The sequence below is a fragment of the Notothenia rossii genome, assembly GCF_949606895.1.
Source record: "Notothenia rossii genome assembly, chromosome: 2".
NCBI classification, from domain to species: Eukaryota; Metazoa; Chordata; class Actinopteri; order Perciformes; family Nototheniidae; genus Notothenia; species Notothenia rossii.
In genome coordinates, this window is record NC_136904.1 from 27,221,119 (window position 1) to 27,238,141 (window position 17,023).

General features: G+C 39.0%; 1 protein-coding gene across 1 annotated transcript in view; it reads left to right on the forward strand.

Moving 5' to 3' along the window:
• The window catches only part of itga11a (integrin, alpha 11a), a 43,610-nt gene that overhangs the window by 22,271 nt on the left and 4,316 nt on the right, over positions 1 to 17,023 (forward strand). The window contains exons 11-25 of the mRNA XM_079663673.1: positions 1,592 to 1,736; positions 2,615 to 2,763; positions 4,203 to 4,346; positions 7,100 to 7,303; positions 8,579 to 8,709; positions 8,957 to 9,123; positions 10,882 to 11,021; positions 11,456 to 11,566; positions 11,715 to 11,800; positions 11,915 to 12,125; positions 12,243 to 12,341; positions 15,994 to 16,070; positions 16,299 to 16,382; positions 16,653 to 16,743; positions 16,878 to 16,991. Of these exons, the coding sequence (XP_079519799.1) occupies positions 1,592 to 1,736; positions 2,615 to 2,763; positions 4,203 to 4,346; positions 7,100 to 7,303; positions 8,579 to 8,709; positions 8,957 to 9,123; positions 10,882 to 11,021; positions 11,456 to 11,566; positions 11,715 to 11,800; positions 11,915 to 12,125; positions 12,243 to 12,341; positions 15,994 to 16,070; positions 16,299 to 16,382; positions 16,653 to 16,743; positions 16,878 to 16,991 (1,953 nt within the window). The remainder of the gene's footprint in view (positions 1 to 1,591; positions 1,737 to 2,614; positions 2,764 to 4,202; positions 4,347 to 7,099; positions 7,304 to 8,578; positions 8,710 to 8,956; positions 9,124 to 10,881; positions 11,022 to 11,455; positions 11,567 to 11,714; positions 11,801 to 11,914; positions 12,126 to 12,242; positions 12,342 to 15,993; positions 16,071 to 16,298; positions 16,383 to 16,652; positions 16,744 to 16,877; positions 16,992 to 17,023) is intronic.

The following is a 17,023-nucleotide window of genomic DNA, read 5'->3' on the forward strand; positions in this document are numbered from 1 at the left end:
ACAACCACAAATCTGACCCTATCGGGTTCAATAAAAGAGAAGAAGAGAAGTTGACATCTTAACCAAAGCGAGGCTCATGGCCATACATGCTAACGCAGTAGAAATAGGTCACTGGTTTATAAGCTTCCACACTGTTTTGGGTTGCATTAATTTGCCATGGAAACCATTTTGACCAAAACAGCCAACCACATTGGCGTAAAGCTGCTGTCAGAGAGTGACGTAGTGCGAGCGTGGTGAGCACACCATTCCATCTTTATGGAAGGAATCACAAGCCTTCCAGCATAATCTCAAACACTGGAAAATGTGTTGTCTGCATATTGTGTACGGAAAGAAAAAAACTCAGCTTATTAAGCAAAGCAACCCTGTAATTACAGTGTCAGTGATACAAAGTATGGTGAACCATGGAAGGGAGTAAAACCCCTCCTCAATCCCTTCTCGCGTCAGCATCTTATGGCACTTGCTGGTTAATTTACTTTGTTCAATGACAATTTATAATGTACTGATCAGGATTCAGCAGCGATTTGATAATGGGCTTTAAAGAAGACTTACTTTCTTTGCAAACTTGTGCTACTTCTACCAGAGAAAAGAAGACCAAGATTACAGTGTAGATGAGATGACAAGTTCGAGTTTCACTCAGTTATTGCTGTGTGGCAAAACTTGTTTATACAACAACAACAGGAGACACGGGATTGGTTCTTTCAGAGTAGGAGGTTTGTTGTGGCTATGCAATAGGTTAATAAAAATATGATAGTGGACAAACCAAAATCAGTTAAAGAAATGGGGCCCTTGTAACTATAACTTGTAACGTATGATATGTGACAACTGTGGAAGTTTAATATTGTATCTCAAACAGAAACTTTTTTTGATGTTCTTAATAATCAATCAAGATGAATAGGTTTGGTACATTATTGCTTCATATTGAAATGGGATGGTACGCTATATGGAAGAAGAAAGCCTGATGAAGTCCGGTGTGGAATCTGAGAAAAATTGATCATCTGCATCCTTTTGTTTTTCTGCTTCTCTTGAGTGGAAATGTCATGCTCAGTGACATAAAGGAAGTCTGTTGATGGAGATAAATACCTCACATCATCGGAAATTGCTGTCTGAAAAAGAGACCTTCAAATTGGCCACTTATTTAGTGAACGCATGGAAGTCCAGGAAGAGAACCTTGTATCAGAGGATTGCTCTCATTGATCACCTGGACTGATTTGTGAGCAGCTCAGCTGGAAGTTATTCGCTGTTTTGCTGTAAATATTGATGATTAATAAATGTTTCTGATAATCCTATAAGGGATGGGCAATCAGACAACAGGGCCCATTTATAAGATGATTCATCCACTTTAAGAAAGATTATTGATTTCTATATTCAATTTTTCTTCTGCAATTTCCTCATAAAAGTGATCCGATGTATTGCTGAAGAGAGAAAGGGAGCTGAGGCTGTTCTCTGAAATCACACTTTGTTCCATGAGTTTATCATCGGCATACACACCATGTTACCATGTATGAGCAGCATAGACAGAACAAACAGACCATTCTGTATTACTCTGCTGTTTGAAGTACAAAAAATAACTCTACTCCACAATCCCCTCCAGGATGGGATTCTGGTGGGTGCTGTCGGAGCTTACGATTGGAACGGAGCGGTCCTGAAGGAGACACGTCAGGGGAAGGTTGTCCCGCCGAAGTCCTCCTATGCACATGAGTTCCCTGAAGAGCTCAAAAACCATGGTGCCTACTTGGGTGAGTAACACCCTAGAAAATGATTTTAATGGAGTGGAAAACTTCTGACTGGGTTTTGATGGATATGCCTATAAGGAGAGAAGTGAAATGGTAAAAAGTATAATATTGTAATCGTAATAATAATGAAGGCTATGCTTGAACAACGTTTATAGCATTTGCTCCCACGGCTACCAGTCTCTTTACATCCTCTTGCCCTAGTAGAAGACCTGTGGTTTATCACCAAGTATATTAGCTGCAACCCATCTCTATTAAGTGTACCCATTGCTCCAATATGTCCCATCATATCCAGCCCCATCTCACTCCACCACCACAACCCTCTGCTTTTACCATCAGTGGTTTGTCTCTGATGCACCAGGCTGCCAATGGCATTCTAGACTCAATAGTTATATGAGGTGGAAGCATAATTTTGGACAGGCAGGGAGAAATGTAAAGCTGGGAAAAAGGGGGTAAGAAGATGAGAGATGAAGGTGGAAAAGTATACAGGGAGTAAGTGGAATTTTTTAGTGTGAAAAGACTAAATACAAATCTGAGAAACCTGAGACAGAACATCCATCTTTGCGTAACTGAATGCAGCTCACTAAGTATCAACTCCTCATACGGCAACGTTTCACTTTAGTCATGCAGATGAATGAACCTAAAAGTGAGGTCAATTTGCTCTTTGGTCTCTGATTTATTTTACAATTTCACTATAAAGCAATCATTGTTCCTGTCCATAGTCAATAGAATGAAATGGTTATTACAAACATCATGTGTTTATCCTAGATGTGTTACTTTTGTGAGGGTGGGAAGAAGACTCTATAACTCTACCGTACATACTTCAGTGGGTTGCTGTCTGTGAACAGCGGCAGAATAAATGTTTGTGTGTTTTAAATATCCAGGTTATTCTGTGACGTCTGTGGTGTCAGCAAGAAACGGTCGTCTGCTCGTAGCGGGAGCTCCACGATTCAACCACACGGGCAAAGTCATCATCTTCACCCTGAAGAACTCGGGAAACCTCACCATCCTGCACTCCCTCAAGGGCCAGCAGGTAGTTGAAACATCCAGCACTTGATAAAAAGTTTATCAGCTGAAGGCCAGTGGCTCACTGATGTAGACCTCAAGTCTGCTTTGAAAGAGTTCCACAGCGCAACAAGGAATGTCATAAAACATGGTGATAAAACACTAATGAAGAGCAGCTCAGTTAGTTATACGAGTCTTTAAAACTGCGTGGGTTTATGTGATGATGATGATGATGATGATGATGATGATGATGATGATGATGATGATGATGATGATGATGATGATGATAATAATAATATTTGCAAGAAATAAATTAAGGTCCAATACGAGGTCCAGTTGAGCAGTATATTTAAACATCTATTATTTTGAATCAAAGTTTTTATGGAAAAATATCTGTCAATGTCAACGTTGGTGAATTGTGGCACACACATTTTCAGTGTTGATCAATAACAAACTGTATTTTATGTCATGAAAGGATTTAAGATCCTGAAAACAAAGTTCCAGAAGAGAGAAAAGCGCACAGGCTAGAGAAATAAAGAATTGGGTATTCAGCAAATCATCTGTTGGGATTTAATTGCACTATCCAAGTCAAGAGAGTTTAAAAATAATCATTATTTGAAGGAAAAGTGGCTCTGTGTGTTAATGTCCGCTACACTCATAACTGGCAACTCTTCACAGGCTGCAGGCCTGAAGTGATCCGGCAGCAGCTTACAATGTACCTTGTCAGCAACAGCTCATCCAGAGCAGCAGATGTTTCTTTGCCGAAAGGTTTCTTGATCCAGCGACTTTTTTGCGAAAAGAGCTTTTTTATAGGCAGATGTTTCTAATCTGAAAACCAATAGATGATGTTCCATCTTTCTCCAGTGACTGATCTTCCAAACAGCTCTCACAGTCTGAGCATCTACAAAATCAATGACCACTTGCAGGGACACAACACAGACCCCTATTCACTTACAGTTTGAACGTTTAAAAGCAACTCCAAATCATCAGTAAATCAGATTAACAAACTGTTTAGAAGAAGCCAAGAGTTTCATCACCTAGTTGAATGATTGCTTTTAAGAAAATAGAGTGCAGATCTCTGCCAGGTGTGTCTGACTCTTTATACTATCAATAAACATAGACTCACAAAATAAGATATTAACAATTCTTCAACTGTTTAATTAACAGATACAAATAGCCATAAAAAACCACTTCGGTTTGGTTGAAATAAACCAGTTATTGACATAGTAAGGAGACAATAGCCTTATCAAACACGTAAGATATTTTTTAGACTTAATCACCGCAACCATGAGCATGCAACTACAAATAATCACAAAAAATGTAACGCTTGGCGATCCTTTGTTTTAGAAGATTAGCCATCGACAAACTCGCAAGGATGCTCACACAAGAATGGAACCGATTGCCAATGATCCGGCTGATTTATTACTGATTTCAGAATTTCATACATGCACTGTACGTCTTTTTCAGATTGGCTCCTACTATGGCAGTGAGATCGCACCCTTGGACATTGATGGAGACGGTATAACAGACAACCTCTTGGTGGCAGCACCCATGTTCTTCAGTGGAGGCATGGAGAAGGGAAAAGTCTATATCTACAGAGTGACAGAGCTGGTGGGTATAAACTCTGAGAACTCAAACAAATAGAGAAACACAGGGATAAATCAGATTAAGATTAAGAATTGGGTCAACACCTGTTTAAACTCCAGATGTTTGCATTAATTTCTTCTTCACAAGAAGTGTCCCGTTACCATCCAGACTCTGTTGCATTCCAGCTCCACAGTTCACACACTGACATGCAGCAGCCAGACATTTGACACATGACCCTGTCCAGATCCAATGTGCAGATGAAATGCTTCCATGTCAGTGTGAAGACTTTATTAGATGTTTAAAACGAACTCAACAGGAAAGTATTTTGCCCTTTTTAAACCCATTTCCAGCTAACCATTCGGAGGCGAGAACTTTCTGTAATAGGAGGAAATGTCCTACTGCTCCAGGTCTGTCTTGCTCATTGAAATAACAAAAGTCTTCAGCTGTTTTGAATACATTGAATAGGCATGGAAAATGCATTTTAAATAATATGTGGTTTGGTCCAAACCATATCACAGGTGGCGGGCCAAGCTTAACAGTCAGAAACAAAATGCAAACGGAAATAAATCACTCTATATACAGTATATCTTTGATATATTTAAGGGATAATAACTCCATGTCCAAAGATTTAAAAAAGGGTCCTTAAGTCTTTGGAGAAAGAAAACTAGACATTGAACTTAAATTGCATACTGGCCGTGACCCTTCATGGCCTCCTCCCAAACCATGTGTTTTAAATTTAGCAGCTCTGAATATATTTCTCCATTAATCTCCCTCTTAGTCACACGCACACATCAGGTAGCTGGGAAGGTAAGATCTTCCTTCCTAAATCAAGTCCTTTCCCATTCATTCATCTGAAATAACAAATGATGTCATGTTTCCTCTGCCGACTTTAAATTATATCATGAGCTGGGATGCCAAGTGGAGCAATGATATGCATGACTGCTGATGGGCTAAAGTATTTGCCTCAATTTTTTCTTTGAATGTTTTTTCCAGTCGGGTATTTGCTTTTAAAGACGTGGATATTTTCCATCTGACTTTCTACTCGCTAAGAATAGAACTTCAAATAAATATACTAAAGCTATACAGCATTCTTCAGTCCTTTTACTGCCAGGAGGTAAAATTCCTCACTTTTTTGTTGCCAGATGTTAAAGATATTTGGGTTCACAAAGGCAGAATTAAAGGATTATGTGAAAAACACAGAAGCTGATCCAAACTTTATCTTTTGTTTTATTGCAGGAAAGATAAAACAAATCTTGTTTGCTTGTTTTTACTGGATGAATTCCAACATGATTAGTTGATTAAAGATGGCTTTGAGATAAAACACAGCTGGATGGAGGGCAGAGAGGACAACAATCTCTTCCTAAGTCCTGTTATGATGGATCATTAGAAGAACAGATCAGCTCTTTGAGTGGAAACTGAACTCTGCCAGAAGGCGTATATCTAGAGGGCTGATATATATCTTTTTTTAAAGGGTGTCCTACTGTATTTATTATCTAGGACACCCTTTCAAATATATATTTTCTATTTTTAACAAAATCCTTCTGGCATTTACTTCTGTGTCCAATAAAGGTGTTGTCCTGTAAAGCTATCTGTGTATGTATTCATAAAAAAATAACAACATGTGCACAGCTTTTTTAATTAATGCATGGTTTTGTGTCACAGTTAGCATGATATATTAAGATGTTTGCATGCTGAGTTTGACTCTCTGGACATCAGTGGCGAACCGTGTCTATCACAAAATATCTGAGTGGTTGCCTTTTTTTCCGAACACAAAACCACTCAAATGCGTAGTGCATGGACCGAGAAAGACAAACAAATCAACGTAACACTGTAATATTACAGATCAACAACACAGATACGATTCTCATTTGTTAATTTTATTTACATTTTATTTATATAATTAATTAGATTTTTGTTGTTGTTCTGAGTGTTCCAGGGTATTCTCTGAATACCTTGAAGGCCCTGACGGTTCACCACTGCTGCACATACACGTTCTGCTTTATTAACCCTTAACAGATAACTCATTATTTATTTATTTTCAAAAATGAACACTAAAAAGACAAGATAGTACAACTATACTTAAAGTGGAATACACATTTTTTTCTTTATATGAAATGAACAGAAAACACTAAGAAGAGAAGCCCTTTGGTAGATGAGGAAGAGAATAAATATATTTTAAAATCATAAATCACACCCTCTAGACTTGTAAGAAAAACACCAAGTGGGTTGATAAGGTAATTATTCAATGCTGATCTAAAAAGCACTTTTCTGAAAACGTTCTCCACAAAACAGACCAATCAAAGTGAAGATTGCTGAGCATATGTGTGAGTACAATGCCATGATAACCTGCTGGTAAATTAGCAGAAAAATAAAAAGACCCCGGCTCTAACGCAGTTCTCATGATGCAGCATTTAGTCCTGTGTCTCGTACACATGGAAACGGATCCAACTCTGGAAACACATGAAAGGTTTTCGTTCCGTCTTGTGTTGCGGTTTAAAAATGTTTGTTTCTGTTCATTTTTGGGATGAGTGCCAGATCCACCGCACTGAGACTTTCCATGTAAGCTTATGTCTATTTATCAACATCAAAGTATATAATCTCCAATTCTTGTGAGAATCTAAACTATAAAGGGTCAAGTGCCTTCAGATATTTATGTAGGAACCAGTGGGAAAACAAATGCATTCTGATAGCTGCAAGTCTAGGATGCTCTGTGTAACTGTATAACTTGTGTCAAGTATATTCATGAGCACTGATCATTGTTTCCCTTCATCCCCCAGAATCGTTTCATCCTTGAGGGAGCGTTGGAAATCCATAATGGAGGCCAGAACGCTCGCTTCGGCTCCTCTCTCGCTCCCGTGCCCGACCTGAACGGTGACGGCTTCAATGACCTGGTGGTGGGAGCGCCGCTGGAAGACGACCACAAAGGAGCCATTTATATTTTCTTCAGCCAGCAAAACAGAATACTGCGCAAATACAAACAGGTAACAGCTGTGCAAAGAGTTCACTATAACTACAATGTCTATGTTTTTGTTGGTTTTCTATTACTTTCATCATGTGTAGATATATCTACTAACCTTTTTGCAAAAACATACCACATCTTTTCTATATCAACATGCAATAATTTCTGACAAAAAAAGACAAAACTCTTGTGTTAAAAACTAAAAATGGGCGACTGTGGCTGTAAGGGAGTGTGGTCGTCTTTCAACCAGAAGGTTGTGGGTTCGATCCCAGCCCATGCAGTCAACATGTCGATGTATCCTTGGGCAAGATACTTAACCCTGAGTTGCTCCCGATGGCATGGCCAACGGTGTGTGAATGTGTGTGAATGTTAGGTCCTAGAGTAAGGTACACTGCTCTGTATGAATGGGTGTGAATGGGTGAATGACATGTAGTATGTAAAGCGCTTTGAGGGGTCTTAAAGACTGGATAAAGCGCTATATAAGTACAGTCCATTTACCATTTACCATTTAAAAATGACCTTTGTATTTTTATCTTTGTTGACAAAAAAAGGCAGATTATATATATATGGATATTTTTTTTATTTCTCTGATAAGAATAAAATAGCTAATAATTTAGGTAACTTGTAACTTAAAAGAATCAAACAGGATGAGGTTGATAATATAAACCACCAAGTATATATGAGACAGGACTAAGCTAAAAATAGTGTCCCATTCCATACTTCAACAGTTCTTTACCTAGATGTGTGAAGCTTTTGATCAGATTGTATAAATCTGATGTAAGAACGAGCTTCCTAAACCTGACAAGGAGCAGGAGGGCAGTCCTGAGCAGACAGGTAGTCATCAAAGTGAAGATGAGCGAAAATGGGGAAGGTGGGTGTGGGGACCAGGTGACCAGAATAAATTGAGGGCAGATGACAGACAGGTGGATAATAGGCTCTGCAATTACAGGAGAATGTCAGGCATGAGAAACTGACACTATGTGACCATACGGATTGAAAGAAAACTGGAGCAAGGAGCTGTGGTGAGCTGTGGTATGCTTCAGAGAATGACTGGAAGTAATGTAAATGTAATATTTGAATTACATTTAGTGAAACATAAACTCTTTTTTTTATTCTTGAAGTAAATTATTTTAAATGTACAGTATCTAATTACTACCATATTTCCATGAAGTACGTTTAATTACTCAGTTGAATTGAAAACTGCTTTGGTAAGTATTCTAATCACAACATAGTAAACGGTAGTTGTTGTTCATTCTGACCTTTGTTTTCCCCGATCCTTGATCCGTCTGTTTCTCAGAGGATAGCAGCGACAGATTTGGCTCCTGGCCTGCTGTACTTTGGACGCAGTATTCATGGCACAATGGACATGAACGATGATGGTTTAGTGGACCTGGCAGTAGGTTCCCTTGGTGCTGTTGTTCTCCTTTGGTTAGTATTACACACAGACTGTACATATAAAGGTATTTCAGCAAGTAAATAATACTTTTGTTTTATTCAAGGCGGTTATTGTGGTTAATTCTGCAATACTTTTAAGACATCTCTTTCATCCCCACATTTTCTGTTATCACCCTTTAATAGAGAGATTCATGTACACCTTAAAAAATTATTATATTTTGGAAATATTCTTGCGTCTCAAAGTAGTTTTTTGATCTGTAAGACCTTCATGTCCTCACAGGTCAAAGAGTGTCATCCGGATATATACCACCATCAGGTTTGAGCCAAGTAAGGTCAACATCTTTGTGAAGGACTGTCAGAGAGGCGGCAAAGACGTGACCTGCATGTCAGCCATTGTATGTTTCAACATCACTGCCAGGACGGCCATTCCTCCCATGCAGGAAATTGGTAAGACAGCAAAAATAATCCACCTCTGTGGAGGCATGTCATTAAATGCTCCCCTTCATCTTTGCCTGATGTTTGGCATCTTCCAGAAGTTAGTAAAACCCTATTTCATCTTTTTGTAAATCATACCCTACTTATTGCACAACCTTTCAAAATACATATAAAACTACAAGTCTGAAGAGAAGTAAAAAGACACTGGCAGCTGTATGATCCAACCTCTGGATAATGTCAAATCTTAAACACATAATTTTTATTGATACGCTTGAGCAGAGACATTCATATTTTGGCTCTGTGTCTGCAATGTAGTTCAGCTGTTCTGTTGGATTGTGATACATGAAAAAGGATGAAAAATGGCTGTCTTTAAGTGAGCAAAAACATACATTACAATATATAACATCCCGGCTCAAAAGTAATTTTCAGCATGTGGCCCGTAAAATGTGCGATGGCTAAAACTCCGGGTGGCGCCAAAGGGAAATGTTTCTTTACCAGCAGTAAGATATTCTGATCTCACTGCTGTTCCCTGCCAAAGCTAATGCTACTGCTTCCAAAACTGATACAGCTAAACCACATTGGTGCTGTCGAATGTTCCTTTTATTGTGTGAACGCTGGTTGGAATGAATCTACAAGCTTTTTTTTCTTTTTTTTAAAAGAGAGTTGTTTTCTTCTTGTTGCCGGCGATTCAAAGATCCTCCAGAAGGTTGTTGTGCCGTTGGTAGTAACCCACCTGCATGAAACCGCAGGGCTTCTCTGCTCACAATTTGTTTTAAGAGATATGATGGCAGGGTCCAGTTTCACTGTGTGTGAGGGGTGAGGACGCAGAGGTGTGGAGGAGCGTGTTCTGAGTTAACCTTCTGACCCTCAGACATCTTTATCAAATCTATCGGACGCGCCAAAACAGAGCAGAGGAAAACGAGAGGAGAACTTATCTTGTCTTTGCTGGTTACATACAGTGGAACACGTTTATTTAATTTTCCTTTCATTGTCGTGTCTGGCTAGTAATGCTTGGCAGATGCTGGTGTTTGTGAGTTCGCTGTGGTCTATTGCATAACATGGAAATTCTTTTTTCTGTCCCAGTGAAAGCAATCTTATTTTTGCAAAAATGTACATGTACAGTTTGAGAGAAACTGTACATATATATTTACGTACTATTAAGATGCCATTTGATGCCATTTGTTGAGATGTAAGTTGCTATACTGATGTGAAATGCTGCTGGGTGGCCAAAAAGCTGTTCAAACAGGAAAAGTTCACTTTGAGTGTCTCTCATCCAAAAACCAAACACAATAATATCTGATAATGATAAATGTGATTTGGCGAAAAGTGGAGAGATTCTTCTTGTTCATTGTTTGTATTGTGTAAAAAATGTCTCCTGTTCTGCAATTCTCTGGTTGACCCCAAACATAACTCGTGCAAAAGTTCACTCTTTTAGATGTTTCCTCATGCAATGAAAACACGCGGCAATAAATGAAAAGCCTTTTTAAACAATGTGGATTGGAAATGACTCTATTCTGAAACCAGGGGGTTTGGATTCTTGTATGTGGTTACACATTCATCATGCTGTGTGTTCAAAGAAAAGCTAATATTGCACTGCGATAGTGATGTCATTTACCATAGCCTGATGCCTCCATTTGTCAATTAGTCTGCACTAACCGAAGTCAAAACAGAAAACGATTTATCTCATAAACATTTGAATGCAAATAGAACAGAACCTTTAAATATTTCCAATGGAAGTGCAACTTCTGATCCCTTCTTCTGACCCACCAGGGATTAAATATAATGTCTCCACTGCGGAGAGACGTTTCAATCCTCGGGCCGTACTGGACAACCCAAACAAGCTGCAGCCTCAAAACCTGACCCTCTTTCCTGGAGAAGAGACCTGTGAACACATCTACTTCCACGTCATGGTGAGGCCCGTGATGAGGGGTGCAAGTTCATGTGAACCCCAAGACCAGTGTTGAACTTAATAGCTAAAATGTCTAAAATATATGTGTGATTCTGTGAAAAGATTAAGATTTAGTATCATGTGAAGTTCTTTGACAACCCCTTCAATTCTGGCTGAATAATTGCATATTTTTATTTTGTCCAATTTTTATATGAACAGCCTTTGGTCGACCATTTCTGCTGTTTAGTTTTAAAACATAATTATTGATATTGATCTCCCACATTTGTCAAAACCAACACAAACTGCCCATTAAAATACATATATCATATATTTTGAGCATTTCTGTATCTTCATGTAAACTTGTTGAAAGCTTGGATGATTGGAGCGCCATAGATAAAGTGCAATGATAAATGATTAAATCAAAAGACTAATCTTTTAACTGAATTTTTTATGCAGGAAACCACAGACTACGCACGGCCGATTGTGTTCTCTGCTCAAGTGGGACTACAAGATCCAGACCTCGGACCAGTTCTGGATGATAGCTGGCCGACTGTTGTGAGCACTGAGGTGAGATACAATCGGACAGCTTATCCTGCCCCTGCTTTTAAGTTATTAACATTCACTCTAATACATTATTATCTGATATAATAAAGGTACATATAGGGAAGGAGTATGTAATTCCTTTAAAGTGACTAAATCGTGTCTCTTTGTCTAGCTGCCCTTCTGGAACGGCTGTGACGAGGACGACCGCTGCATGCCTGACCTGGCAGTGCAGAGTATGACCGACCTCCTGACTCTAAAGTAGGTACACTCATGAGAAACCACAGACAAAGTGTATTTACACACCATGTTAAACTGAACCTTGCCTGCTCTGTTACTTATGATTTTACCTTTCTCTCACTCTCTGCCTCCCAGTCAGTTCTGTGCGCAGCCTGTTCAGTCTCGTGGTGTTTTCTGCCGCCGTCAAAGTGAAGGCGGGGCCGAGGGATCTCTGCGGGTTATAGAGGCAAACAGGAGGCGAATGGTGATGGATGTCCAATTGGAGAACAAAGGCGAGAATGCCTACAGTGCTCTCCTAAATATAAGCTACACACCCAATCTACGCTTCTCTAGTCTAATAGTCAAGGTAAGATATCATCAGCCAAACTTTTGTCGTTCAAGATCAGAACTTATTATATTTAGTAAAATTGTCCAAAAAAAGACTGAATATGCTCAGATCTAACCAGCTTATTTTGTGATCCAGGACAACTCTGACATCAAAGTAGAGTGTTTGATTGAGGACAAACTGAGGAATGAGAAGATCTGCAATGTCAGTGCTCCATTCATGAGGGCTAAATCTCAGGTGAGATAATGCTTTCTTTATTAATCATTATTTAAAAGATAATAGCTTTTTGTTTAGTTTTTAACACCCACATTGTAAAGAAAAATGTTAACTACTTACTTACTACTATACTGGCTACATTTGTGTTGTAGTAAAACCCATCTAATGGAAATGTCTCCGATAAGATATCTATGTATCATCATCGTTTAGAGGTCCCTTGGTTGACAATTCAGTAATCAAATCTTGTTTCTGACATTTGGTTCCTGGGTTTTATGGGTGTTTCAGGTCGACTAAAAAGTAATATGTTTTAGTTGACTGAATGGAAAGCAGATGTAAATCTTTCCAACCATAAAAAAATCATTTTCATACTGATTGCCAAGTATGATAAAAACAGTTTGGACGCTGGCACGTCTGATCAAAATAAAAATTATCCCTAGCCTCGTCAGAGCAACCTCACAGCCCGCAGTGTGCCGCTAATCCGAAGCTGAGAAAACATTGACAGGGGACCTTTTAAATCACAGGGACCCAAAACACATGCTGCTGGCTTCAGATGACCATGACACGCCACACTGGTTAATGCTGAACCCACAAGCCAACCAGAGGAGTTGGGTTATTTCTGGAGAGAGATCCATTCTTTCTAGGATCTGACATAAAACATTTTAGTGTTGACTAACTATAACAAATTTTAGTATGAAGCAGCTAATGGAGGGATGGAGGTTTGGATCAACATCCTTGCCTTAATCTATATCCTGTGACTCAATATTTACAGTTCTGTATAGAGGATTGTGTCCACAAAGCATATTATGGTGTTGTATCTAAATTGTGTAATTTCCCAGACCAGACTCATGCTCTTAAATCCAAAAACAAAACAAAAATGAATGTCAAGGATTTCATGTGGTCCAAAAGTCTTTCAGATTGTGCTTAAAGGTTTAGGATTGTGCAGTGCCTCCATGATACAATATTCAAATGTATAATAAGGCACGTAACCAGCGAAGTAGTATAAGCCAATACCTTTTTCAGTGTGCCAAAGAAAAAAAAATGAGAGATTTAAATGATTGGTATAGGCAGCACATGTATTTACAGGTCTGCCTCAAGTTTTTAAGTTGCATAAGTGTTGCATGACCTAACTTTCAGATGATGGCACCTTTGAGTTCATACTTTATGTGTTCACAAAGTCATGAATATATTCACCTACAGTGTAGAGCTTTTCTGGGAACCAAGCCATTACATATGTGAATCTGCAGGTTTTAAAAGTATTCTCTTAGAAGTTAATGTCCCTTATTCTTACATAAAATCAGTCAAGCAATACCTTTTAATTCTAGTCTATACACCATAAGAATTTATATGAGCATCCCATGTGGTTGTTCTTGCGTTATTATCAAGGGACATCTTAGCAACAATGTAAACAGACAACAAACAACCTTCTTCTTCAGCCATTAAGGACATTTTTTCTCCGTTTTAGCCTGGGTCTCCAGGTGAGACTGAGTGAAGATACTGAGGGTTTTTTATTTTCTCATCTGTTCCCGATTCTCACGTTCAATTTTGCTGATGCCAAGCTTTTCCCCAGGCTTGTAATGTCAACAATATTTATGAGATTCCAGTGCGTTTTATTGCAAGGTATTCCGTTTTATTATTAAGAGAGTGATGTTTGAATTAACTGTGATAGGGATATAGGGACACTGGTTCCTCACACTGTGCAGCTAAAAGCTTTTAAACAGTGGGCAGATTATGGGTAAGCCGTGTTTTCCATTGATGTCCGAGCACACGTCTCTCTTACTGATACACAGTCTGCTGACAAATGCTGCATGGATGAAGTAATTAAGACGATTGAAAGAGTTCATGACATGTCCTAACCATGTCATTATCACAAACAAAAGACATCTCCAGGGCAACTAAAATATCACCACATTTCTCTGTAATGCTCCCCAACAACTCAACCAAGAGGTCTCCGGTCCCCTTTTAAACCGAGTGATTCATACCCATTCATTCCGCCTGAACAGCATCCAGAGCCACAAGGTCGATCTGCTCTGGTCGAGAGCCTTTTCAAAATGTGGCACAGAGTTTAACAGGCTGATTGTACATGGTACTGCTGCCAAGCCTGCACAAACCGCTGTTTAGCTGAAGGAAAGTAAGAACCTCAAGGCTGGCTCTTTTTCGAAATGTCCAGTTATCACTCTTGTTTTGACTTTTCCGGTTGTTTTGACCCGTGTAAAAAAAACCAGCATGTAATATAAACTTGAATACTGCTGCAGCAAAGTGAGGTCGGAAAGATCATACCTTGGTGGTGACAAAAGTGTGTTTGTTTCTTGTGGGCACACACAGGTACATAGCACACTATTTATTGCAAATTATTTGTGATGATTGACAGTGAGTGTGGCTCAGGGATACGGGCGGACTCCATCCGCCCAGAGGAGGAAGGGGAGCTTCATGCTCTGTCTGAATTTCCAAGTTCAGCTATGCTGGCGCACTGAGGTCCTTTAGCCACGGACAATCATGTCTTCCAAACTACTTGCATGCATGAGTGTGTCTGTGCATTCTTATGTGTTTGTGTATGTTTTCTCTTTTTGAGTCTGACTTTCTTTTAAATGACCATCAACATAGATTAATCCAATTATTTTTAGAAGAAAAGCAGGACAACAAGATCAACCATTCTGTTCTAAGGCTTTCATAACGGAGACAATAGTATGCAAAAGTAAACAAAGAAAAGTATTGCTTTCAAGTTCCTTTTATATGTACACATACTGTACTTGGCCAATACAGCAAATTATTCTCATCATTTATATTCCTAATTCAGACTTTCTGCAAAATGTAAAAGTATGTGCATTGTGTTTCTCCCTGAGCCGCAAACATATAATTAAATGATAATATATGAGCAGTTTAGAGGGGAAATATTTTTTGGAGGAACCCGCACACAAACGCCAAACAATATTTTTTAATGTAAAATATTCCAATTAAAAGTTATTACAAGTATGGCCGCCAATTTTATAGTATAACATACAGTAGCTGATCGTGGAATTCCTCCCTTCTGAAAAGATGTCATCGTGTTGGTATATATTTACTACATGGTCTGTCCAGCATGAGTCAGTCTGTATGGAGGAGGGAAGCTACAATAGACTCGTTATGCATTCCTCTTCGGACTGACGGAGTCCATCAGGATTTTATTACTGCATGGAGGAACGTAAACAATGCTCAGCTCTGTTTGCTTCTGCTGCCAATCAATCCTCCTCTTCTTCCTCTCCTTTGTCTCATCTCCCTCTTCTTTCTATCGAATCCTTCTTCTTATTGCTCTCCTCTCCTCACTTCTGTTTTTGTTTGGACTTTCTCTAATGATATCCACTTTCTCACACACCCCAGGTCTCTTCTGTTTCCGACTTCATCCACTATTCTCTGCTCTGCCTCTAGGTCTAAAAGCGTTCCTGAATATGACTCTCATTGGCACTTTGTGTGTGTGATTTTTTTAATGATTTGCCCTATTGTCCACTAAGGGGAAGTTCCCTTGCTCTCAGTAAGCAGCATGTTATTGAGGGCTTTACTCCTTATCCATAATGCAGCGTCTTTACTGTTGGGAATGATACATACAGTAACAAATGGAGTAAAAATATGTTTCTGACCTGCGTGTTTAGAAAAAAACGGTGTACATCTATTTATTCTGCACTGTTTCTGCTCTGTTTAGGTTACATTTCGTCTGGAGTTTGAGTTCAGTCGCACCATCTTCCTGGACCATATCAGAGTTATCCTGGAGGCCAGAAGGTTTGAATCAATAACTGTATTTTATGATGCTTACCTCTTACATGTCCTGTTTGCATGGAGAGATGACATCCAAAAAGTAACAACAAAGCTTCACTTCCTTGATATAAATCATGTGGCAAGCTCAATAGTAATCAAAAAGCTGCAACTGCATGAATATTTCAACTGGTGTGTCCCGATGTAACATCATTGCTTACATTCTTTGAATAGTTGTCTTCGTTTTCTCAACAGCGATGGTGAGGAAATCAGCACAGCTGATAATTTTAATGACATCTATTACTCACTGAATTACGAGGCAGACCTTCTCTTCACCAGGTTTGTTGACTTCTCACAGTCTTATCAAATGGTGCAATCTGCTGAAGCTCTTGAGTTGATTTTGGAAGCAATGAACTTGGAAGTGCAAGTGAGTGGAGCAAAGTGAGATTATATGAATAAGTATTTCAAAACAGCGTGGTAAAATAAATTGCAGATACTGTAGCTGGATTTGTTATTCCTCTTCACCACATAAGCCTCGAAGCCAAGATGAATAGATGATAAAAGCTTTCTGACATATTACTTGTTGGTGTTTATTCTGTAATTAAAAAGGGATTCACATCCGACTCGATATGACATCAAATCAGAGCTGTCCCTCGAGGAGCCTGGGGTTATTGGTCCTCCTTTCAACTTCACTTTCCAGGTGAGAGACAAAAGAATAACAGTTTAATTTACGGTACAAGAAAAAGATTTGGAAATCCATCCACCCATTAGCTATACCTGCTTATCTTTTGGAGGGTCCCGCTCTAATAGTTCACTCTCTTGTTTTTCTCCCAGATCCAGAACCTTGGCTACTTTCCAGTAAATGATTTGCAGCTGAACATTGAGATCCCAGAGACGACCAAAAACGGAAACCAACTCCTGAAGATATCTTACTTCTATATTGACCAGGTGAGTATAAGCTGACCTCACTGATTAAAAGT